General features: G+C 38.0%; 1 protein-coding gene across 2 annotated transcripts in view; it reads left to right on the top strand.

The window, feature by feature from the left end:
* The window catches only part of LOC115224866 (von Willebrand factor A domain-containing protein 3B-like), a 93,160-nt gene that overhangs the window by 24,511 nt on the left and 47,968 nt on the right, over nucleotides 1–20,681 (top strand). For both annotated transcript variants that reach the window (XM_029795817.2, XM_036513625.1), the window contains exons 6-11: nucleotides 94–162; nucleotides 3,709–3,815; nucleotides 5,589–5,806; nucleotides 8,339–8,550; nucleotides 12,710–12,864; nucleotides 18,700–18,838. In XM_029795817.2, coding sequence (XP_029651677.1) covers nucleotides 94–162; nucleotides 3,709–3,815; nucleotides 5,589–5,806; nucleotides 8,339–8,550; nucleotides 12,710–12,864; nucleotides 18,700–18,838 — 900 coding nt within the window. The remainder of the gene's footprint in view (nucleotides 1–93; nucleotides 163–3,708; nucleotides 3,816–5,588; nucleotides 5,807–8,338; nucleotides 8,551–12,709; nucleotides 12,865–18,699; nucleotides 18,839–20,681) is intronic.

Here is a 20,681-nt window from a genome sequence, read left to right as displayed (position 1 = left end):
GATGATGATGGTAGTGATAATGATTGATGACTGACATCTCTCTTTACGTTGTGTTAGTCAGCCATTTACTATTTGCTATCCTTTTACTTGTAGATGGATGCCATTTATTTAATTGTCGAAGGAACAGCAAAACATTTCTGCCAGGAGATCCTCAAAGACAAGGTAAGGGTTTAAAGACACTGCATCATGTTTAATTATTGTTGTTGTCATTGTTATTTAAGCCAAGGTCAACTCAGATTGAGTAAACCTAGGGTTAAAGGCATTCCAAGTATGACCATCCAATATATTCGGATGTAATTTAAGTTTATTCTAGAAAGACATAGTCCAGTACGTCCTTCCATTTTCTCAAAGACAGTATGGTGCAATTTGAGAGAGAGATTTAGCTGCTGTTTCTAGAACATTAAGCAACCACACAGAGACTCCATCATTGGCCAGAGTTTGTTCTAGTTTGTCATTGGGGTCTGTCATGGCCAGAAAGGTATCCACATGTTTGTTGTCGTTGTTTAAGCACAAGTTATCCTTTAAAGAATAGATTATTCCATCCATGCCCATCCCATCTTTTTTGTACATTGGTTTCAAATTTTGTGGGAGGAAGGTTAATTAATTACATTGACCCCTTTGACCAACTGGTACTTATTTTATCAACCCTAAAAGGATGAAAAGAAAAGTCCAGTATGGTAACCATTCTGACAGCTCACCACCTTAATAATGAAAATAATAATGATGATGATGATGATGGTGATGGTGATGGTGGTGATGGTGATGGTGATGGTGGTGATGGTGATGATGATGGTGATGGTGATGGTGGTGGTGGTGGTGGTGGTAGTGGTAGTGGTGGTGGTGGTGATGGTGATGGTGATGGTGGTGGTGATGACGACGACAACGACGACGATGACAAGAGCATTCAGAGAGCACAAACCTTTGCCAAAGCAACACTAAAATCCTCTTAATTAGCCAGAAATGATTTTCTGAAATAACCTCGACTGTGCTCACAAACAAGAATACTAAAAATGAACCTGACCACTCTCAAAAATTAAGTTAAAAAAACTGAAAAATAATCCAGAATCCTTGTCTGGTACTGGATCAATCCCAAAATCTAATCAGTTTGGGCCAGTCACAAGGCCAAACATCCCTGAAAGATTCATCTGAATACATCCAGTGGTTCTTGAGATATCTTGTCCACGGACAAACAAACACAACTGAAAACAATACCTCCGCCTTTGCTAAGGCAGTGGTAATAATAATAATAATAATAATAATAATAATGGTTTCAAATTTTTCCACAAGGGCAACAATTTTGGGGAAGGGGATGAGTTGATTGCCTTGACCCCAGTGTTTCGCTGGTACTTAATTTATCGACCCCGAAAGGATGAAAGGCAAAGTTGACTTTGGCAAAACTTGAACTAAGGACATGCAGACAGATGAAGTGCCACAAAGAATTTCTCCTGACATACAAACGATTCTGCCAGTTTACCACCTTAATCATAATAATAATAATAATAATAATAACTACAACCGAAAGCCTGATCATTGCCGCACAAGACCAGGCTCTTGCTACCAATTCAGTGAAGTATAACATCTATAAAACTTCTGACACTCAGAAATGCAGACTCTGTGGAAAGAGTGTGGAAAATGTGATCCACTTGGTAAATGAATGTGAGAGCCTTGCACAAAAAGAATACAAGCAGCGTCACGATAAAGCGTGTGTGTATTTCCAGTGGCTCTTATAACGTAAATACCAATATGAAGTAACAGAGAACTGGTATGAGCATGTACCAAGTAAAGTTGTGCAGGAGGATGGAAAAGTGAAGATACTCTGGGACTATGATTTTCAGACAGATCGTGTTGTCGAACACCATTGGCTGGATATTGTCATATTGGATAAGAGAGACAAATACTGTCAGATCATTGATGTAGCCATACCAAATGACAACAAAGTTGTGAGTAAAGGGGTTGAAAAAAATCACCAAGTACTCCGAATTCAAAGTGGAAATGGCAAGACTGTATGGAATGCGAGAGGGTAATGTAAAAGTGATACCAGTGGTGACCGGAGTGTTGGGCTCAATCCCATTGAAACTTCAAGACTTCTTAAGGCAACTGGAAATCCCATGCAAGATTGATGCCTTGCAAAAAGCAGCCTTACTGGGCACAGTGCAAATCTTAAGGAAAGTATCATCTGTCTGAGGTCCTTGTTGTGACTTGACAGATGACTAAAGACTCCTGTGCATTATTACCTACACCGTGTTACGAAGGAATAATGATGATGATGATGATGATGATTCTTTCAACTATGAGGACGAGGCCTGAAATTGGAGAGGAGGGGGATTGTCAATTACATCGACCCCAGTGTCTCACTGGTACTTATTTTATCAACCCCAAAAGGATGAAAAGAAAAGTTGACCTTGGTGGGATTTGAACTCAGAACGTAAAGCCAGCTTGCCACCTTTGTTGGTTTCAAATTTTGGCAAAATTCCTGCAATTTCTTGGGAAAGGATTTAGTCATTTACATTGACACCAGTACCCAACTGGTACATATTTTACTGGCCCTGAAAGGGATAAAAGGTAAAGTCGACTTCTCAGCAGAATTTGAACTCAGATCATAAAGACAGATGAACTGCTGCTAATCATTTTACCCACCGTGCTAACGATTCTGCCAGATTGCCATCTTAAAAGCTACATTGGGTAATGTATTCTATCTATATTTAAGCCATCAGGGCATGATGTGTGTGATTTAGCTGCTATTTCTAACATGACAACAACCAAGTCTCAATTTTCTCCTTTGTTTTCAAAGATTTTGCAAAACCCCTTTTTTTTCGTTATTTACATTATTTACATTTAATGGATATTTGTCCTCATCTTGTTTGTTGTCAGCACAACGTTTCGGCTGATATATCCTCCAGCCTTCATCAGGTGTCTTGGGGAAATTTCGAAGCTCATTTCTAGGGTATTTTTTGATATCATTATTATTATTATTATTATTATTATTATTATTATTTATTATTATTATTATTGAGGTCATTGGCTGGAATTGAACTCGGAATCTTGTAGTTAGTAGCCCGCAATCTTAACCATTGTTAAGTTTTCTGAGCGCGGGCTACTAACCCCAAGATTCCGAGTTCAATTCCAGGCAGTGGTTTGAATAATAATAATTCTTTTCTTTATTCTTTTACTTGCTTCAGTCATTTGACTGTGGCCATGCTGGAGCACTGTCTTTAGTCAAGTAAATCGACCCCAGGACTTACTCTTTGGAAGCCTAGTACTTACTTTATCGGTCTCTTTTGCCAAACCACTAGGTTACAGGAGCATAAACACACCAACATGGGTTGTCAAGTGATGATGGGGGAACAAACATAGACACACATGTATATACAACAGGCTTCATTCAGTTTCCATCTAACAAATCCACTCACAAGGCTTTGGTTGGCCCGAGGCTATAGTAGAAGACACTCGCCCAAGGTACCACGCAGTGGGACTGAACCCGGAACCATGTGGTTGGTTAGCAAGCTACTTACCACACAACCACTCCTCAAAAAATACCTTAGGAATGAGAACCCAGGTTCGAAATTTCCCTAAGACACCTGATGAAGTCTGGAGGGTATATCAGCCAAAACATGTTAACAACATGAAGAGGACAAATATCTGTCAATTGTAAATAATGTACATAATTCCTCATCTCTTAAATATAGAACCTTTTTTTTTTCTCTCCAGATATTGAGGGCTCCTAGGAGAATCCCTGTTCACACTGTCTCCTTAAACTGTCCCTCGCATCAGACTTTTGACATTCTGAAAGAACTTTCCAGTTGTACAAATGCCAGGTAAAGGGCCTCTTTTATTTTCCATCTTTTGCTTGTTTCAGTCAAGGCTGTGCTCCAGCATGGCCACAGTTCATACTGGGGCTCTGCCTTGAAGAATTTCAGTTAAACAAACAAACCTGAGTAGCTATTTTTAAAGTCTGGTTCTTTTTTTATCTCTTACCAATTACTAAGTTGCAGGGATGTAAACAAACTGACACTGGTCATCAAGTGGTGATGAAGCACAAGTACAAACACATACATACATTTATATATACGTACATACATGCATTCATAGATACATACATATACACATACATACATACATGCATACATATGTATAGGCATACATACCTAAGTACGTACATACATACATACATACATTTATGCATACATATGTAAGTACATAAATACGTACATATATACATACATACATGCATGCATACATATGGATATGGGCTTCTTTCAGTTTCCATCTGCCAAATCCACTCACAAGGATTTGGTCAGCTTGGTGCTATGGTAGAAGACACTTGCCCAAAGTACCATGCATTGGGATTGAACCCGCAACCATGTGGTTAGGAAGCAAACTTCTTACCACACAGCCATGCCTGCCCATATGAGCCCCTCTGATTTCTGTTTCACATGGGTGGGCCCTCTTTTCCATTTAATATTTAAGAAAGCTGGCAGAATCGTTAGCACGCTGGATGAAATGCTTAACGGTATATCGTCTGTCACTACGTTCTGAGTTCAAATTCCACCGAGGTCGACTTTGCCTCTTATCCTTTCAGGATCAATTAAATAAGTACCAGTTACACACTGGGGTCGATGTAATCGACTTAGTCCCTTTCGCTGTCCTTGTTTGTCCCCTCTATGATTAGCCTCTTGTGGGTAATAAAGAACTCAATATTTAAAAAACCCAAATACATTTGTAAATCAAATATCATTAGGAGGGGTGGATATCCACCACCCCTGGGTGGGATTCAAGGCAAGTTGTCTCCCCTGCCAATGACATTCAGATGTTTTAACACCGAGTGCTATGAGGGTGGGAGGTCACCCCTAAAGTGCTGATGCACAGCAAACCGGCACACAAGCAGTACACTGAGTGAGTGCGGTCGATAATGTTTACTACATTAGCACTACTTTTAATTTGTATATATATATATATAATAATAATAATAATAAAGAGTAAAATTAATTAATTAATTAATAATTAATAATTTTACCAAGTAGTTCAGTATGTTAAAAGAACCATTATCAGTAAACTTATACATAAAATTTTATAATTATGAGTATAATTATAATTAGGGTTCAGCAAAAATTTGCTTCACCACATACTGAAGTTGCTATTTCTAAATTTCGGTATGTGGTGAAGCAAATTTTTGCTGAACCCTAATTATAAAGTATTACTATCTATCTATCTATCTATCATCTATCTATCTATCTATCTATATATATATATATATATACACACACAAAAAAAAAAACTTTTTATAATTATGAGTATAATTATAATTAGGATTCAGTGAAATGCAGCTTCACCACATACTGAAGTTGCTATTTCTAAATTTCGGTATGTGGTGAAGCAAATTTTTGCTGAACCTTAATTATAATTATACTCATAATTATAGAAATTTTATATATATGTATATACGGGGCGGATACTAAAACAATTCCAGTTTGAGCAATCATTTGAAATAGAATTTAAATTTATTGTCGATTATTGCTTTTATGTAAATGAAAGAAAAAATATAATGATCCTTATTTTGCAAATTAAAATGAAATAAAATATATTTATAGGTTTCATGCTTATAATACAGATCCCAGTTTTGGAAAACGACTGGCGAATTCCCATGGGTGCAGGGATGACAGAGTGCGGGAATCAACAGTTTTAAAACTGCCAGCTGCTGTGTCACCGAGGCAAGATGTGGTATTAATTTTTGATGAGATTGAAGAAGGAAGAAATACTCTGGATGAAATAAGAGCTCTTATAGATTCCTCAGCGCCAATAAAATTCGGTTTGTATTCTTCCACTGCTCACTTAGGCTTTTTAATTGTGTCTTTTAGTGAGAAAACTGCGTAAATTGCCATCGAAATGACATTCTTCAAAAACAAATTCAGACACATACACAGACAAGCATGCATACATTGGGTGGATGTGTGTGTGTGTGTGTATACATACACACATGCACACACACATATATATCTATGTACACACGCACACATATATATACACATACATACACACACATATATATATGCACATACATACATATATATACACACATACACACACACTCATATATGTACATATATATGTACGCTCGTTCACTGTCAACCTAATACATTCACTGTATTTGCCTTTTTTGTTTTTATTTGTATTGCTTTTGTTGATTTGCCCACATATATACATATATACATACATATATGATATATATATATATATATATATATATATATATGTATATATAGGTGCAGGAGTGGCTGTGTGGTAAGTAGCTTGTTTACCAACCACATGGTTTCGGGTTCAGTCCCACTGCGTGGCACCTTGGGCAAGTGTCTTCTACTATAGCCTCGGGCCGACCAAAGCCTTGTGAGTGGATTTGGTAGACGGAAACTGAAAGAAGCCCGTCGTATATTTGTGTATATATATATATATAATATATATATATATATATATATAGGTGCAGGAGTGGCTGTGTGGTAAGTAGCTTGTTTACCAACCACATGGTTTCGGGTTCAGTCCCACTGCGTGGCACCTTGGGCAAGTGTCTTCTACTATAGCCTCGGGCCGACCAAAGCCTTGTGAGTGGATTTGGTAGACGGAAACTGAAAGAAGCCCGTCGTATATTTGTGTATATATATATATATATATATATATATGCGTGTGTGTGTCTGTGTTTGTCCCCCTAGCATTGCTTGACAACCGATGCTGGTGTGTTTATGTCCCCCGTTACTTAGTGGTTTGGCAAAAGAGACCGATAGAATAAGTACTGGGCTTACAAATGAATAAGTCCCGGGGTCGATTTGCTCGATTAAAGGCGGTGCTCCAGCATGGCCGTAGTCAAATGACTGAAACTTAGTTAAAGAGTAAAAGAGTATATATACACACACACACATATATATATAATATATGTATATCATCATCATCATCGTTTGATGTCTGCTTTCCATGCTGGCATTGGTTGGGTAGTTTGATTAAGGGCTAGCAAGCCAGAAGGCTGCATTGGATCCAATCTCATCTGGTAGGGTTTCTACGGCTGGATGCCCTTCTTAATGCCAACAACTCTGAGTGTAGTGGGTACTTTTTATGTGCCACCGACACGTGGGCCAATCAGGTAGTACTGGCATCAACCATGCTTGAATGGTGATTTTTACATGCCACCAGCATGGAACCAGTCAGGTAGTACTGGCATCGATCATGCTCAAATGGTGCCTTTTACGTGCCACCGGCATGTGTGCCAATCAGGCGATACTGTCATCGGCGACAACAATGACTTCACTTGCCTCGACAGGTCTTTGCAAGCGCAGTTTATTGCCCAATGATTGAAGGGTACTCTTAAATGGGCTGGTTATGCTGCACTGGCATAGGCCATGGGTTATCATCTCACTTGGCTTTCCGGGTCTTCTCAAGCACGGCATATCTCCAAAGGTCTTGGTCACTTGTCATCACCTCTGTGAGGCCCAACATTCAAAGGTCATGCTTTACCACCTCATCCCAGGTCTTCTTGGGTCTACCCCTTCCACAGGTTCTCTCTACTGCTAGGGTGTGACACTTTTTCACACATCTGTCCTCATCCATATACAACACACGACCATACCAGCCCAGTCATTTCTCTTGCACACCACATGTATCATCATCATCATCATCATCATCGTTTAACGTCCGTTTTCCGCGCTAGCACGGGTTGGACGGTTCGACCGGGGTCTGGGAAGCCAGGGGCTGCTCCAGGCTGATCTGGCAGAGTTTCTACGGCTGGATGTCCTTCCTAACGCCAACCACTCCGCGAGTGTAGTGGGTGCTTTTTACGTGCCACCTGCACAGGTTCCAGGTGGGGTCCGGCATCGGTCACGATCGGTTGGAGCTTTTAACGTGCCAGCGGCACGGAAGCCAGCCAAGGCGACGCTGGCAACGTTTGGATTGTCTTATCGGATGGTTTGTATGTATATATAGTTTACTGTTTCATGATCAACAAACTTACTACTCCACGCAGTGAGAGATAAATATCATTTAAGAAACACAGGATTTAAATGTGAACTACTTTAAGTTTCATGGTTTTTTATTTTTGTTTTTTTTATGTGTGTGTTTTATTTAAACCTGAAAGGTTACAGGATAGTACACAACATGCTATACAAGCACATCCTACTGCTGTACAAATGCAACATGAAACTTATAGAGGCTCACACCTAAATCATATCTTTATTACATATTCATACATACAAGTGTGTGTGCGTATAAAAGTACAAATATAGATGCATATATGTGTGTATAAATAGATACATGCACACAAATTGAAGCAAGTTACATTTCTGCCATTGCATTATTGTAGATCCTGAACAGATTGACGACCAATTAAAAACACCCACAAGGACACAACTTAATGAGATGACCCTCACTTCAGAGGAATGGCTTCAACAAAATGGAATCCATGCCAATGGATTGTCCCTCCATCGTGTCTTGCAAGAAGTTTCCTTTTACCACAAAGATGGACAACTTCATTTATGGCTGCCACCCATTGACAAACACAGACAAACTACTGCGGTAAGAAGCTCGTTTTAATTATGATCTGATTGATTTATGACGGGTTAGATCAGGTGTATGGCAGTGTTGCATTAAGACCCATAAAGGCCCTAAGCACTTAGAAGATTTTGGTGCCCCCCATATATATGTCATTCAAAATATAAACAATAATAAACCATAAAATAAAGTTTTTTTTTTTCAAAATGAAACAAAACAGAAAAATGGAAAACTACGTTTATTTTTGGTAACTCCCACTTTTATTTACAATTGAAAAGTTTTCTCTTATTTTTTTGAAAAATTGCAAAGTCTTTGATCATAAGTAATCTTACATAACACATCTGCTTCTTTACTTAGCAGAGATAAGGCATCCAGCCTGCCTTGTGTGTGTGCATATGTGTGCTTGTATGGAAATATAAAAGGTATTTTTTCCTGCTTGTGCAGCAATGTATGATGCACACATTGTAAAGCAGCTAAGAAGAGAGTGCAAAAGCAAGAGAGTGCATTTTGGGATGAAAACTGGGCCTAATCGGATGTTCTTATGGGATTTTTAATATACTTCAACCGAAAGAATGAATGCTCAGCTGAGCAATTTGTAACCCTTAATGTTTAAAATGAATTGAAGGCAATGTCTACATTTGGAAAGGCAAACTCAATAATGTTTATTTTTGTATATTTCCACTTTATTTAAATTTGAAGAAGTTTTCTCTAGCTTTTTCTTAATTGCAAAGTCTTTAATCAGATCCTCATTATGACATCATGAAGACTTTGAAATTATATTTCTCATCATCAAAACCACTTTGAATATTATTTTAACAAATTTAAAGTGATTTCTTTTGTGCCGTGAACCATTTACCATTTCCGTGGTGCCCCCTCCCCTTCCCTTGATGTCTAAAGCATGTGTTCATCTTGTTCAATGGTTAATCTAGGGCTGCTGGGGTTGCAGCACAGTTGCAGCACATTGCTGCAAATGCCATTCGTCAGGCTGTTCCCAGTTTCAGCTGAGTGACCCATTGAGTAAGAATCCCACTCAGTCCCCATCTCCGCATGCTACCCCTTCATCTGCCATGACCGTGTGGCATGTGGTAGACCAACATGAGCCTTCAACCCAACCGGATCCTCAGTGAACAGAACACAGTAAACAGGGTCTGACTCAGAAAATCGAGCAACATGACCAAACAGCCTAAGCTGACACTCCAGAATTATACAAGTAACAGGACTCACCCCAGTTTCTGAGCAGAGTCGTTGGTTAGATACAAAATCCGATTGATTGACGATCATTAATTAACCAAATATACACTTACTGTATCTAAAGGCACATGGCTTAGTGGTTAGGGGTGTTGGACTCATGATTGTAAGATTGTGGTTTCAATTCCTGACCAGGCAATGCATTGTGTTCTTGAGCAAAACACTTCATTTCACATTGCTCCAGTCCACTCAGCTGGCAAAAAGGAGTCATCCAGTGACAGACCAGCTTCCCATCCTGCTTGGGCTCATGATCATAAGATTGTGGTTTCAATTCCTGGACCGGGCAATATATTGTGTTCTTGAGCAAAACACTTCATTTCACATTGCTCCAGTCCACTCAGCTAACAAAAATAAGTGACCCTGTGAGGGACTGGCATCCCATCCAGGTGGGGATTTTATATGCCAGAGAAACAAGGAAGCAGGACCTATGAGTCTGTATGACTCAAGAAGAACCTTTATCCTGCCTTATTACACTTATTGTATCAAACTGATAACAATACATCCTCATTTTCATTTAACCTCCTTGTTCCATTCTGGCATCGGTTGGATGGTTTCACAGGATCCGGTGGATCCAAAGACTGCAGTATACCCCAGTCTCCACCCTGGCATGGTTTTTACAACTGAATGACCATCCTAATGCCAACCACTTCACAATATACGCTGTGGGGTTTATTCCAATTTAGTGAATATGTACTTATATTAATTAACCAACTATACTGTAATTAACTGAACTAAATGTAATTAACAAACTATACATTTGTTTTAATTAAGTTTGTGTTGGTCAAATGTGTTGAATTTTCTCTTGTTTTAATTAAGTAAATATTCAATTAATTTAAATAATTGAATATATCTTAAATAATTGACTTAACATTTATTTTAACTAACTGAATTAAAACTTATTTTAATTAACTATACCATTGTTTTAATTAATTAAATATACACTTATTTTGATTTTATTTCTTGGATCTTTACACTTTGGTTATTTGTCTTATTTTGTTCAAATTTTCTCTGATGCAGGTTATTTAAAGAAAAAACATTTATTCTTAGCAAAAATTATTAATAAAAAATGTTAACTTTTAAAAATTTAGATTAAATTATTATTATTAACATGCCACCACAGCCTCCTCTCTCCTTCCTCCTCTCCCTTCCTTACCTGCCTTCTCCCTCATATTCTCCCCTCATCCTCCTCACCTTTTCTCACCCACCTCCTCCATTATTTTGAATAACAGGCTATTGTTTCTAACAGGTCAATCAATCACATGGTCTTGCTCTCTCTCTCTCTCTCTCTCTCTCCCCCATTGTCTCCTACAGAACTATGTCCTGTTGGGTGTGGAGATGACATTTGTGAATCCTCAACCTTTCTACTCTCTCTTACTCTTTTACTCTTTTACTTGTTTCAGTCATTTGACTGCGGCCATGCTGGAGCATCGCCTTTAATCGAGCAAATCGACCCCAGGACTTATTCGTTGTAAGCCCAGTACTTAATCTATCGGTCTCTTTTGCCGAACCGCTAAGTGATGGGGACATAAACACACCAGCATCGGTTGTTAATCAATGCTAGGGGGACAAACACAGACACACAAACATACACGCACACATACATATATATACATATATATGACGGGCTTCTTTCAGTTTTCTGTCTACCAAATCCACTCACAAGGCTTTGGTCTGTCTGAGGCTATAGTAGAAGACACTTGCCCAAGGTGCCATGCAGTGGGACTGAACCCGGAACCATGTGGTTGGTAAACAAGCTACTTACCACACAGCCACTCCTGCGCCACTCTGCTTTAAAAACTGTATTTTCTAGCACACAAATCAAATTTTTCACACCAGTTTTTTTTTTTTGAGTCCTAAAAAAGTTAGGTTGACTTATGCACCAAGACGACTTTGGAGGACCTAAATTTCCATGTGAAACACAACAGGATTTGGAAAAAGATAAAAATGGTGTTTGCATGGTTACACTACATGTTTACACTAAATACTATGTTGACTTGCATGCCAGAAAATATGGTAAAACATGAAAAATAAGGTGAGATGGAATTTATAACCAAAAGTAGCAGGTCACCTTATATACCAAGATGATTTTGGAAAACCAAAAATTCCATGGGAAATGCAGCAGGACTTGGAATGACAGAGATGATCTTTGAATGTCCAATAAACACCCTCCTCCCCAAGCAAGCTTGGTGGGGTTGCCGATTTAGTCACCGACGACCCGACCATGCAACAGGCCGTACTGGGTTACATGTTACCAGTAGCACACACACACACACAAGTATAAGGATTAAAAAATGTTATCAAAATTTAATGTCTTCTCTTCTCCATCTTTAATTCTTTGTTGAGTTTATATAGGACTGTGTTCTATAAATGCTCATAGTACACCTTATATACATGTATGATTTTCATTGTTTTAATAAAATACTTGCAATAGCGAGCTATGAATTTAATATGAAGAATCTTTATTAGAAGTCTAACTTTGGACACCCCAAAGTAGAACTTTTCTAATTGAACTCAACCTTTCTCATATATATATATATATATATATATTAGGTTGTCCCAAAAGTTCGTAAACACTTGCGAAAATTGAATTTTTACTCGCCAAGTACTAACAAAAACAACAAAAATTATTCCTCAAAATAAAGACCATTATTTTCCAAGACTTTCTATGAACTTTTGGGACAACCTTATATATATATATATATATATATATATATATAATTTGAGAGAATATTATTCCTAACTTACAGGGAAAATTTAGAAATACTAAATCAAATTTCACAAAATATAATATATATATATAAAAATTCATTTTGAATTGATAAAAGGTGGTTTTTTTTCTAATTTATATATATACATATATACACATACATACTATACATACATATATATAGTTCCATTTTTGCTGAATAGTAAGGATTTTCTATGATTGTTACAGATATCCAGTGTAAAAGTGATTGACGCCAAATACTGCAGCACATTTCCTCTTGTGAAAATGGCATCAGGTGAAGCCATGCACGTATACATCACACCAAAGTTCCACCGCCAATACGAGGAAAAGATGTCACCAGTGTTGAAGAATATTCATCAAAGGTAAGGGATTATCAAGTTACACACACTCACACACATCTTTTTGATGAGATATCTTGTGCAGCATCTGGTCTTTCCATGTCCAAATGTACATGAACATGCCAAATACAGTTGTACATAATTATATTTGAATCACTGCAGCTTAGTGCACGTCTGCCTTATTTATTAACAACATAGTTTTACAGATGAAGGGACATGGCTCAGTGGTTAGAGCATTGGGCCCACAATCATGAGGTTCAATTCCTGGGCTAGGCTATGAGTTGCATTCTTGAGTAAGACACTTTACTTCACATTGCTCCAGTTCACTTAGAAATGAGTTGCGACGTCACTGGTGCCAAGCTGTATTGGCCCCTTTGCCTTTCCCTTGGTGTGGAGAGCTGGGAGGCTGGTATGCATGGGTGACTGATGGTCTGCCATAAACAACCTTGCCTGGACTTGTACCTTGGGGGAGAACTTTCTAGGTGCAATCCCATGGTCATTCATGACCGAAGTGGGGGTGGCCTTTACCCTTATGTATACATATGTGTGTGTGTGTGTGTGGTGTGTGTGTGTGTGAAGGTGCATGGTTCAATGGTTAGAGCATTGGGGTCACAATCATGAGGTAGTGAGTTCGATTCCTGGACTGGGCTGTTCTTGAGCAAGACACTTTATTTCCTGTTGCTCCAGTTCACTCAGCTGTAGAAATGAATTGCAACATCACTGGTGCCAAGCTGTATCGGCCCCTTTGCCTTTCCCTTGGGTAACATCAGTGGCATGGAAAGGAGGGGAGGATGAATGCACTGGCGACTACTCATCTTCCATAAACAACCTTGCCCGGACTTGTGCATCGGAGGGGAACTTTCTAGGTGCAATCCCATGGTCATTTATGACCAAAGGGGGTCTTTAACCCTTTATTTTTACAGGAAGAAAAGAAAGAAAAACATTCAGAATATAAAAGATTAAACTATAAGAAAAAAAAACTCTGTAACTACCTCACCAAAGAAACAAACAAAAGATAAAAAGGTGGGGAATAATAATAAGAAGAGCAAGGAGGAGCAAAGGAGTTTTATGCCTCAGAAGAAAGAGTGTGTTTAGCCTTACAGACAGGATTGAAACCACATTGTTGTGGGGAATGGCCAGTGACCATTGGTGCAGCAGTCACCCCACTCCAGATTGACAAAAGGTTATCTTACATCAGCAAATGTACTATTTGCTATTCAAAGAGTGACCAGCTCTTAGTGATCAGGAATGATGAAGCATAACAACGCAGAAATTCACATGTCCTATTGTCCAGTAATGTCACTTATGGCCCAGTGGTATGTTTACACCCAAAGGCGGCAAACTGGCAGAAACGTTAGCGCGCCGGGCGAAATGCTTAGCGGTATTTCGTCTGCCGTTACGTTCTGAGTTCAAATTCCGCTGAGGTCGACTTTGCCTTTCATCCTTTCGGGGTCAATTAAATAAGTACAGTTACGCACTGGGGTCGATATGATCGACTTAATCCATTTGTCTGTCCTTGTTCGTCCCCTCTGTGTTTAGCTCCTTGTGGGTAGTAAAGAAATAGGTATGTTTACACCCATATTGTTTCTTAAAGAGAATTCCTTTTCTTGAGACAGTTTTGGACAGTTTTACCTTCCTATGTCCAAAATGTATACAAACATCTTAAATATTACAACACACAGATGTGTGTGTGTGTGTGTGTGCGTGCGTGTGTGTGTGTGTGTGTGTGTGTGCATCATCATCCTCATCATTATCATCACATGGGGACCTGACTTGGTTAATTCAGCAGGAACTGACAAACTGGAGGACTGCATCATACTCCAGTGACCAGTTTAGCATAGTTTCTATGGCTGAATGTCCTTCCTAAAGTATGTGTGTGTATCTGTGTCTGCCCCTGCCCCACCCTGCATCACAAGAGACTGATAGAATAAGTACTAAGCTTACAAAGAATAAGTCCTGGGGTTGATTTCTTTGACTAAAAGACCCTTTGATGCATTGCTCCAGCATTGCCACAGTCAAATGCATGAAACAGATAAAAGAGTAAAAGAAAAGTAAAAGAATATATATATATATATATGTATATATATATATATGTGTGTATAATATATATATATATATATATATATATATATATGTATGTATGTTTATATATATATCAATAAAACCGTCAAAAGGTTGTTTAGTTCTATGTTTTTTGATTTATTATTAGTGTTGTTTAATATGTTTTGCTAAAATTGCTGTTTCTTTTCAGATATCAGAAAAAGGTAATTAAAATTCATTAAAATAACAGCTCAATCGAACTCTCCAAGAGGTCAAATTGTTGGTGCTCATATGGCAGGCACTAGCGTAATGAAAACACCCAAAATGTTTGGTGTATCAAGAAGTATTGTCTCAAAAGTAATGACAGCCTTTGTGGAAGAGGGAAAAACCTCCTCGTCGAAACAAAACTTTCAGATAGGGACCGTCAGACTCTTACGTAAATTGTTCGAAAGGATCACAAAAGTACAGCTCCCAAAATTACTGCAGAGCTTAATGACTACCTCGAGAACCCAGTTTCCACAAAAAAAGTTTGCTGGGAGCTGCACAAAGCCGGATTTCACGGGAGGGCTGCAATCAGAAAACCACTACTTTTGAAAACAAATAAGCAAAGCATTTAGAGTGGAGTAAAAACCTACAGAATTGGTCCCTAGAGCAGTGGAAGAATGTTATTTTCCCAGATGAGTCATCCTTTACCCTATTTCCGACCACTGGCTGAGTATACATATGGTGACAGCCAAAAGAAGCAGATGACCCAGACTACCTTCTTCCAACTGTTAAACATGGAGGAGGATCTGTGATGATCAGGGGGAGGGGCTATATCTTGGAAATCCGCTGGCCCAATACTTCATGGTATGAATGAATATGCATACACAAAATTTATAATATTGTTTCTTTTTATAATTTTTATAAAAATGTATCAACAGAATTTTATATACACATATGTATATCTCTTTATATGTACATGTGTGTGTGTGTGAGTGTATATACAAATACATATACCTATATATATATATATATATATATATATATATGTGCATGTGAATATATATGTATGTCTATTACATTATATATATATATATATATATATATATATATATATATATGCCTATATGTGTTTGTGTGTGTATAATTACCTTGCTTGATTATACACCAAGAAGTTGTTCTTTAAACCATTCTCCTGTTTCACTGACAGAAAAACTAAAACAAGTTTCCCTTTCATGTATGTATGTATATATGTATATATAGTCAAACCTCATTTTCTAAGGTTGAAAGACTCCTTCATACTCTGACCATTTTTTCACTTCTTCTTCCTTTCTCTTTCTTTCTGACTTCTTTCCATAAAACACAAAAATTGAATGAATTTTCTTCCTGGATTACTTTGGTTCTTTCCCCGCCCCCCCCCTTTTTTTCCTCCTCCTCTTCTTCGTTTTCTTCTGCCAGAGATCATCGATCGACATTTCAATGTGTCAATACTTTTATGGTTCCGGCTTCAAACAGATTTCTCTGCAATCGATTCTCCTGGCATTAGGTTTTTTTCTCCTCGCCCTCTTTATGGAATGGTTCCGCAGTAAAGATGGAGAGATGTGTCATAGTCCATCAACTTGAACGTATCCTGCAATTGTCAGCATGGAGAAAATCTTCTTTATCTCAACTTTATGTATATATGTGTATAGTATGTACTAAGCACATGCATACATTTACATATATATATATATATATATATATATATATATAAATGTGTGTGCACACATACACACACAGACATATATATACATATATATTATATATGCGGGTGTTTGTATGTATATATATATACATATATACAAACACACACATACTACATATACATTCTCATATTATATGCATACATGGTATGTTTAGATGCAATGCATACACACACACACATATATATACAATGGAAGGTGATGTTAAACGATGATGATGAATTGATAACATATATATATATATAATATATATATATATTATATATATATATATATATATATATAATATATATATATATATATATTATATATATATATATATATCAGTTAGTGTCTTGCCCATATCGTTTTCAATCAGCAAAAGATTTTGGATAACAGCATGTTTGAAAGCATAATCCTTTGTTCCTTAGATGTTTTCCCTTGTTGCTGATCTGTGGTTAAAAGGGTTTTCTGAGGTAGGGGTCATAGAAAAAAAGGTTCCAATAGACTGTCTTAGTTTGCTCTTTTATTCTAATTCCTTATGAACCTAATACAAATCATTCCAGTTCTTGACTGCAATTTTATTTTATCGACCCTGGAAAGATTAGCCTGAATGAGATTTGGACTCAAGATGTAAAGAATCAGAAGTAAATACCACAAGGTATTTTGGCCGTTGCTTAACCAGTTCTTTCTGCCCTTGTGATTCACGAGAGAAATGTTACAGCCAAGACTTCAGTATGGGTTGTGTAAGGTTGTGGTAAGGTAAAGGTTTATTTTATCAAGTCATGCTGACTGATAAGGAGTGGTTTGAGGTTTCCATGGTAAATAAATTCCCCACCTGGATGGGACGCTAGTCACTCACAGGATCACTCACTTTTTGCCAACTGAGTGGACTGGACTAAAATGAAAATGAAGTGTCTTGCTCAAGAACACAATGCATCATCTGGTTCAGGAATTAAAACTACACTCTTATGTTCATGACTCCAACACCCTAACCACTAAGCCATGCACCTCCACAAAAAGTAAAGTTACCTTCTCAAAGCATGCTGGCTCATAAGGGCCAGTTTCCTGGTTTCTATAATGTATATATATTCTCCATCTGGACAAGACATTGGTCAGTCACAGAATTACTCATTTTTGCCAGTTGAGTAAACTGGATGAACGTTTTGTTGAAGAACACAACACGTCACCTGGTCCAGGAATCGAAACCACTATCTTACAGTTATGAGTCCAAAACCCCTAACCACTATGCCACATGCCTCCACTCTAAGTTGTGGCTTGAACCACCAAGAGAAATTTGGCAGAGTGGAACAAAAGAGATTTTCGGTCCAGGGTGTGGGGCAGACTTCTCACAAACTTCAAGAGACTCTGTGGGTTTAAGAGAAGGGTCCTGGCAGATACTTACAGGCTCCTCTTTAACAGTCTAGGACTCAGCTTAATATACTGAGTGGACCCTACCTCTTACAGTTCTTGTTTGTGACTGTGGGAGTAGTGGAAAGAATTGAGGTGGGTGGATTAAGTTAGATTAATATAGATTAGTATAGAGGATTATGGAGTCAAGGAACAAGAGACACCATTGTAGTTAGAAGTAAAAATATTTGACTGCCCCAGGAGGGCCCAATGTGTGCAGATTGTGTGTGAGCGAAGGATTGTGCATGAGAAATAATTTTGTTGTAGGTGGGTTGAGAATACATATGCATGTTAGGTGAACGTTTGTGATCTTAGGATCAGGCTATTTGACTTGTGAAAATAATGTTGAAGATTCAATTCCTGAAGAATATGTGATTGCCATGGTGAGTCTCCAGAGATTATCAGGTTCAACATTTTCATGAATGGAATCCTTTGAGATGTGCAGTCCATGAGAGAATGCTAAACGATGTTCATGTGTGTTTGTTTTGTGAAATATATGGTATCTGATATTTGGAACTGCTGGCTGAAATGAATTTAAACTGGACATTTCAAGCACTTTTCTTTGAACTCAGAACTGGAAACGACAACTATTAAGAAAATTCTTAGCAGCAATGAAAGCCAAACACTGGATGTGACGATGCCATTTTGGTAAAGATTACAGCTTGTGATTTTTCTTGTTTTTTTTCTCTTCAATTTCTTTGTTTAGGCTACATTGGTTGAAAACAAACAACAGAGCCATTTTTGGCAGCCTGTGCGAAGACCAAATCTACATTCTCATTGATATGTCCTCATCGATGCTGCCAAAAATTGAATTTGTCTTGGAGAAAACAGAATCTTTCATAAAGGTATAGTTTACTTTGTGTTTCACCATTTTATCAGCGATGAGGAAAGATTTCTCTTGTGGGATGTTTGTTGCCATAGTGATGTAAAAATGGCACTTGCAGGAATTGTGCTACAGCCATTCCAATAGGCAGTTTCCGTTATTGCCGTGACAAGCGACATCACACGTTGTTGATCCTTCACCACCAATGCCATGACTAACTTATACCACCATCACCACCATCATCACCACCATCACCACAATCACTACAACCATGACCATCAACACTGTTGTCACTGCTACCATCTCCATCATAATCTCTGCTACTATTTCCATTACTACTGCTATCTGCACCACCATGATAAAGACTACGACAACCAAGAACACTGCCACTACCACCACCACCACCACCACCACCACTGTCACCACCACCATCACCACTACTACTGCTACAATCCCCCCCATAGCCAACACCATCACTACCACCCACGCATACATACATGCATGTACACACACACACATACACACACATATATATAAACATATACATGTACATACATGTGTGGAGGTGCATGGCTTAGTGGTTAAGGGTGTTGGACTCATGATTGTAACACTGTCGTTTCGATTCCTGGACAGGGTGACTCATTGTGTTCTTGAGCAAAACACTTCCTTTCACGTTGCTCCAGTCCACTCAGCTGGCAAAAAGGAGTGACCCTGCCATGGACCTGTGTCCTGTCCAGCTGGGGAACTGGTCTTATGAGTCCATATGATTTAAAAAGGATCTCATATGCACATACATACATATGTTTATAAATATGTACATACATATGTACTTACTTACATACATACATACATACATACACACACACATATACATACATACATATATTTACATACATACATACATGCATCCATGTCATGCAGTGGTAAGGGACAAAAACAAACATACGCACACATATACACGATGGGCTTCTTTCAGTTTCTGTCTACCAGATCCACTCACAAGGCTTTGATCAACCCAAAGCTATAGTAGAAGGCACTTGTCTTCAAAGGTGCCACACAGTGGGACTGAACCTGGAACCATGTGTTTGGGAAGCAAACTTCTTACCATACAACCAAGCTTGTGCTCATGGATAAAATATAAAAAAATATATACAACACTAGCATTATGACCCGTCGTTGCCGGGTCATAATGCTAGTGCATGTATATATGTGTATATATATGTGTACATATTACATGTACATCTATATATATACATCTACACTTAAAATACAATCTTGATATCGCTAGTGATAACAATACTCAAAATATATAACAGACTGGAATTGTTAGCCCGTCTCTTGTAATTTCGATCAATTGTATCTTGTCCTCCCTCTTGTATAGAAGTGTGGCTACAATCCAGCCTACCTCTACTTCTGGGGGAGGGGTATTTTTAATTTTTTCCGGGACGTCCTACGTCCCAGATATAAAGGTAAAAATAAAATATTTCCACTTTGCAAGTTCGAGTCGAGTACTCCCTTGCACGCTCCGTTGACTCGAACCTTGCTTCTATTGTGGCGAATTTACCACCTCTGATCAGATACCTTTCGTAGTCGCACCAAGACACTTTTCGAAGGTGCTTTCCTCCAGGTGTTCAAAACTTCTTTTTTCTCTACATTGTATACTTTATGGACAATAGTCTTTTCTTTAATTTAATTTTTTATTATCCATCTGGACTATTCCATTTCTGCACGCTAATTTTATTTTTAATTTATTCCCATTCATGTGAAACCACTTATTCAATTTCAAGTCATTGATGCAATTTTATACCAATTGCTATTTTTACTTTTGCTATGTTACGATTATATTATACTTTAGTTTGATTTTA

This window comes from Octopus sinensis, linkage group LG26 (genome assembly GCF_006345805.1).
Source record: "Octopus sinensis linkage group LG26, ASM634580v1, whole genome shotgun sequence".
NCBI classification, from domain to species: domain Eukaryota; kingdom Metazoa; phylum Mollusca; class Cephalopoda; order Octopoda; family Octopodidae; genus Octopus; species Octopus sinensis.
This window is presented reverse-complemented; position numbering and strand designations above follow the sequence as displayed.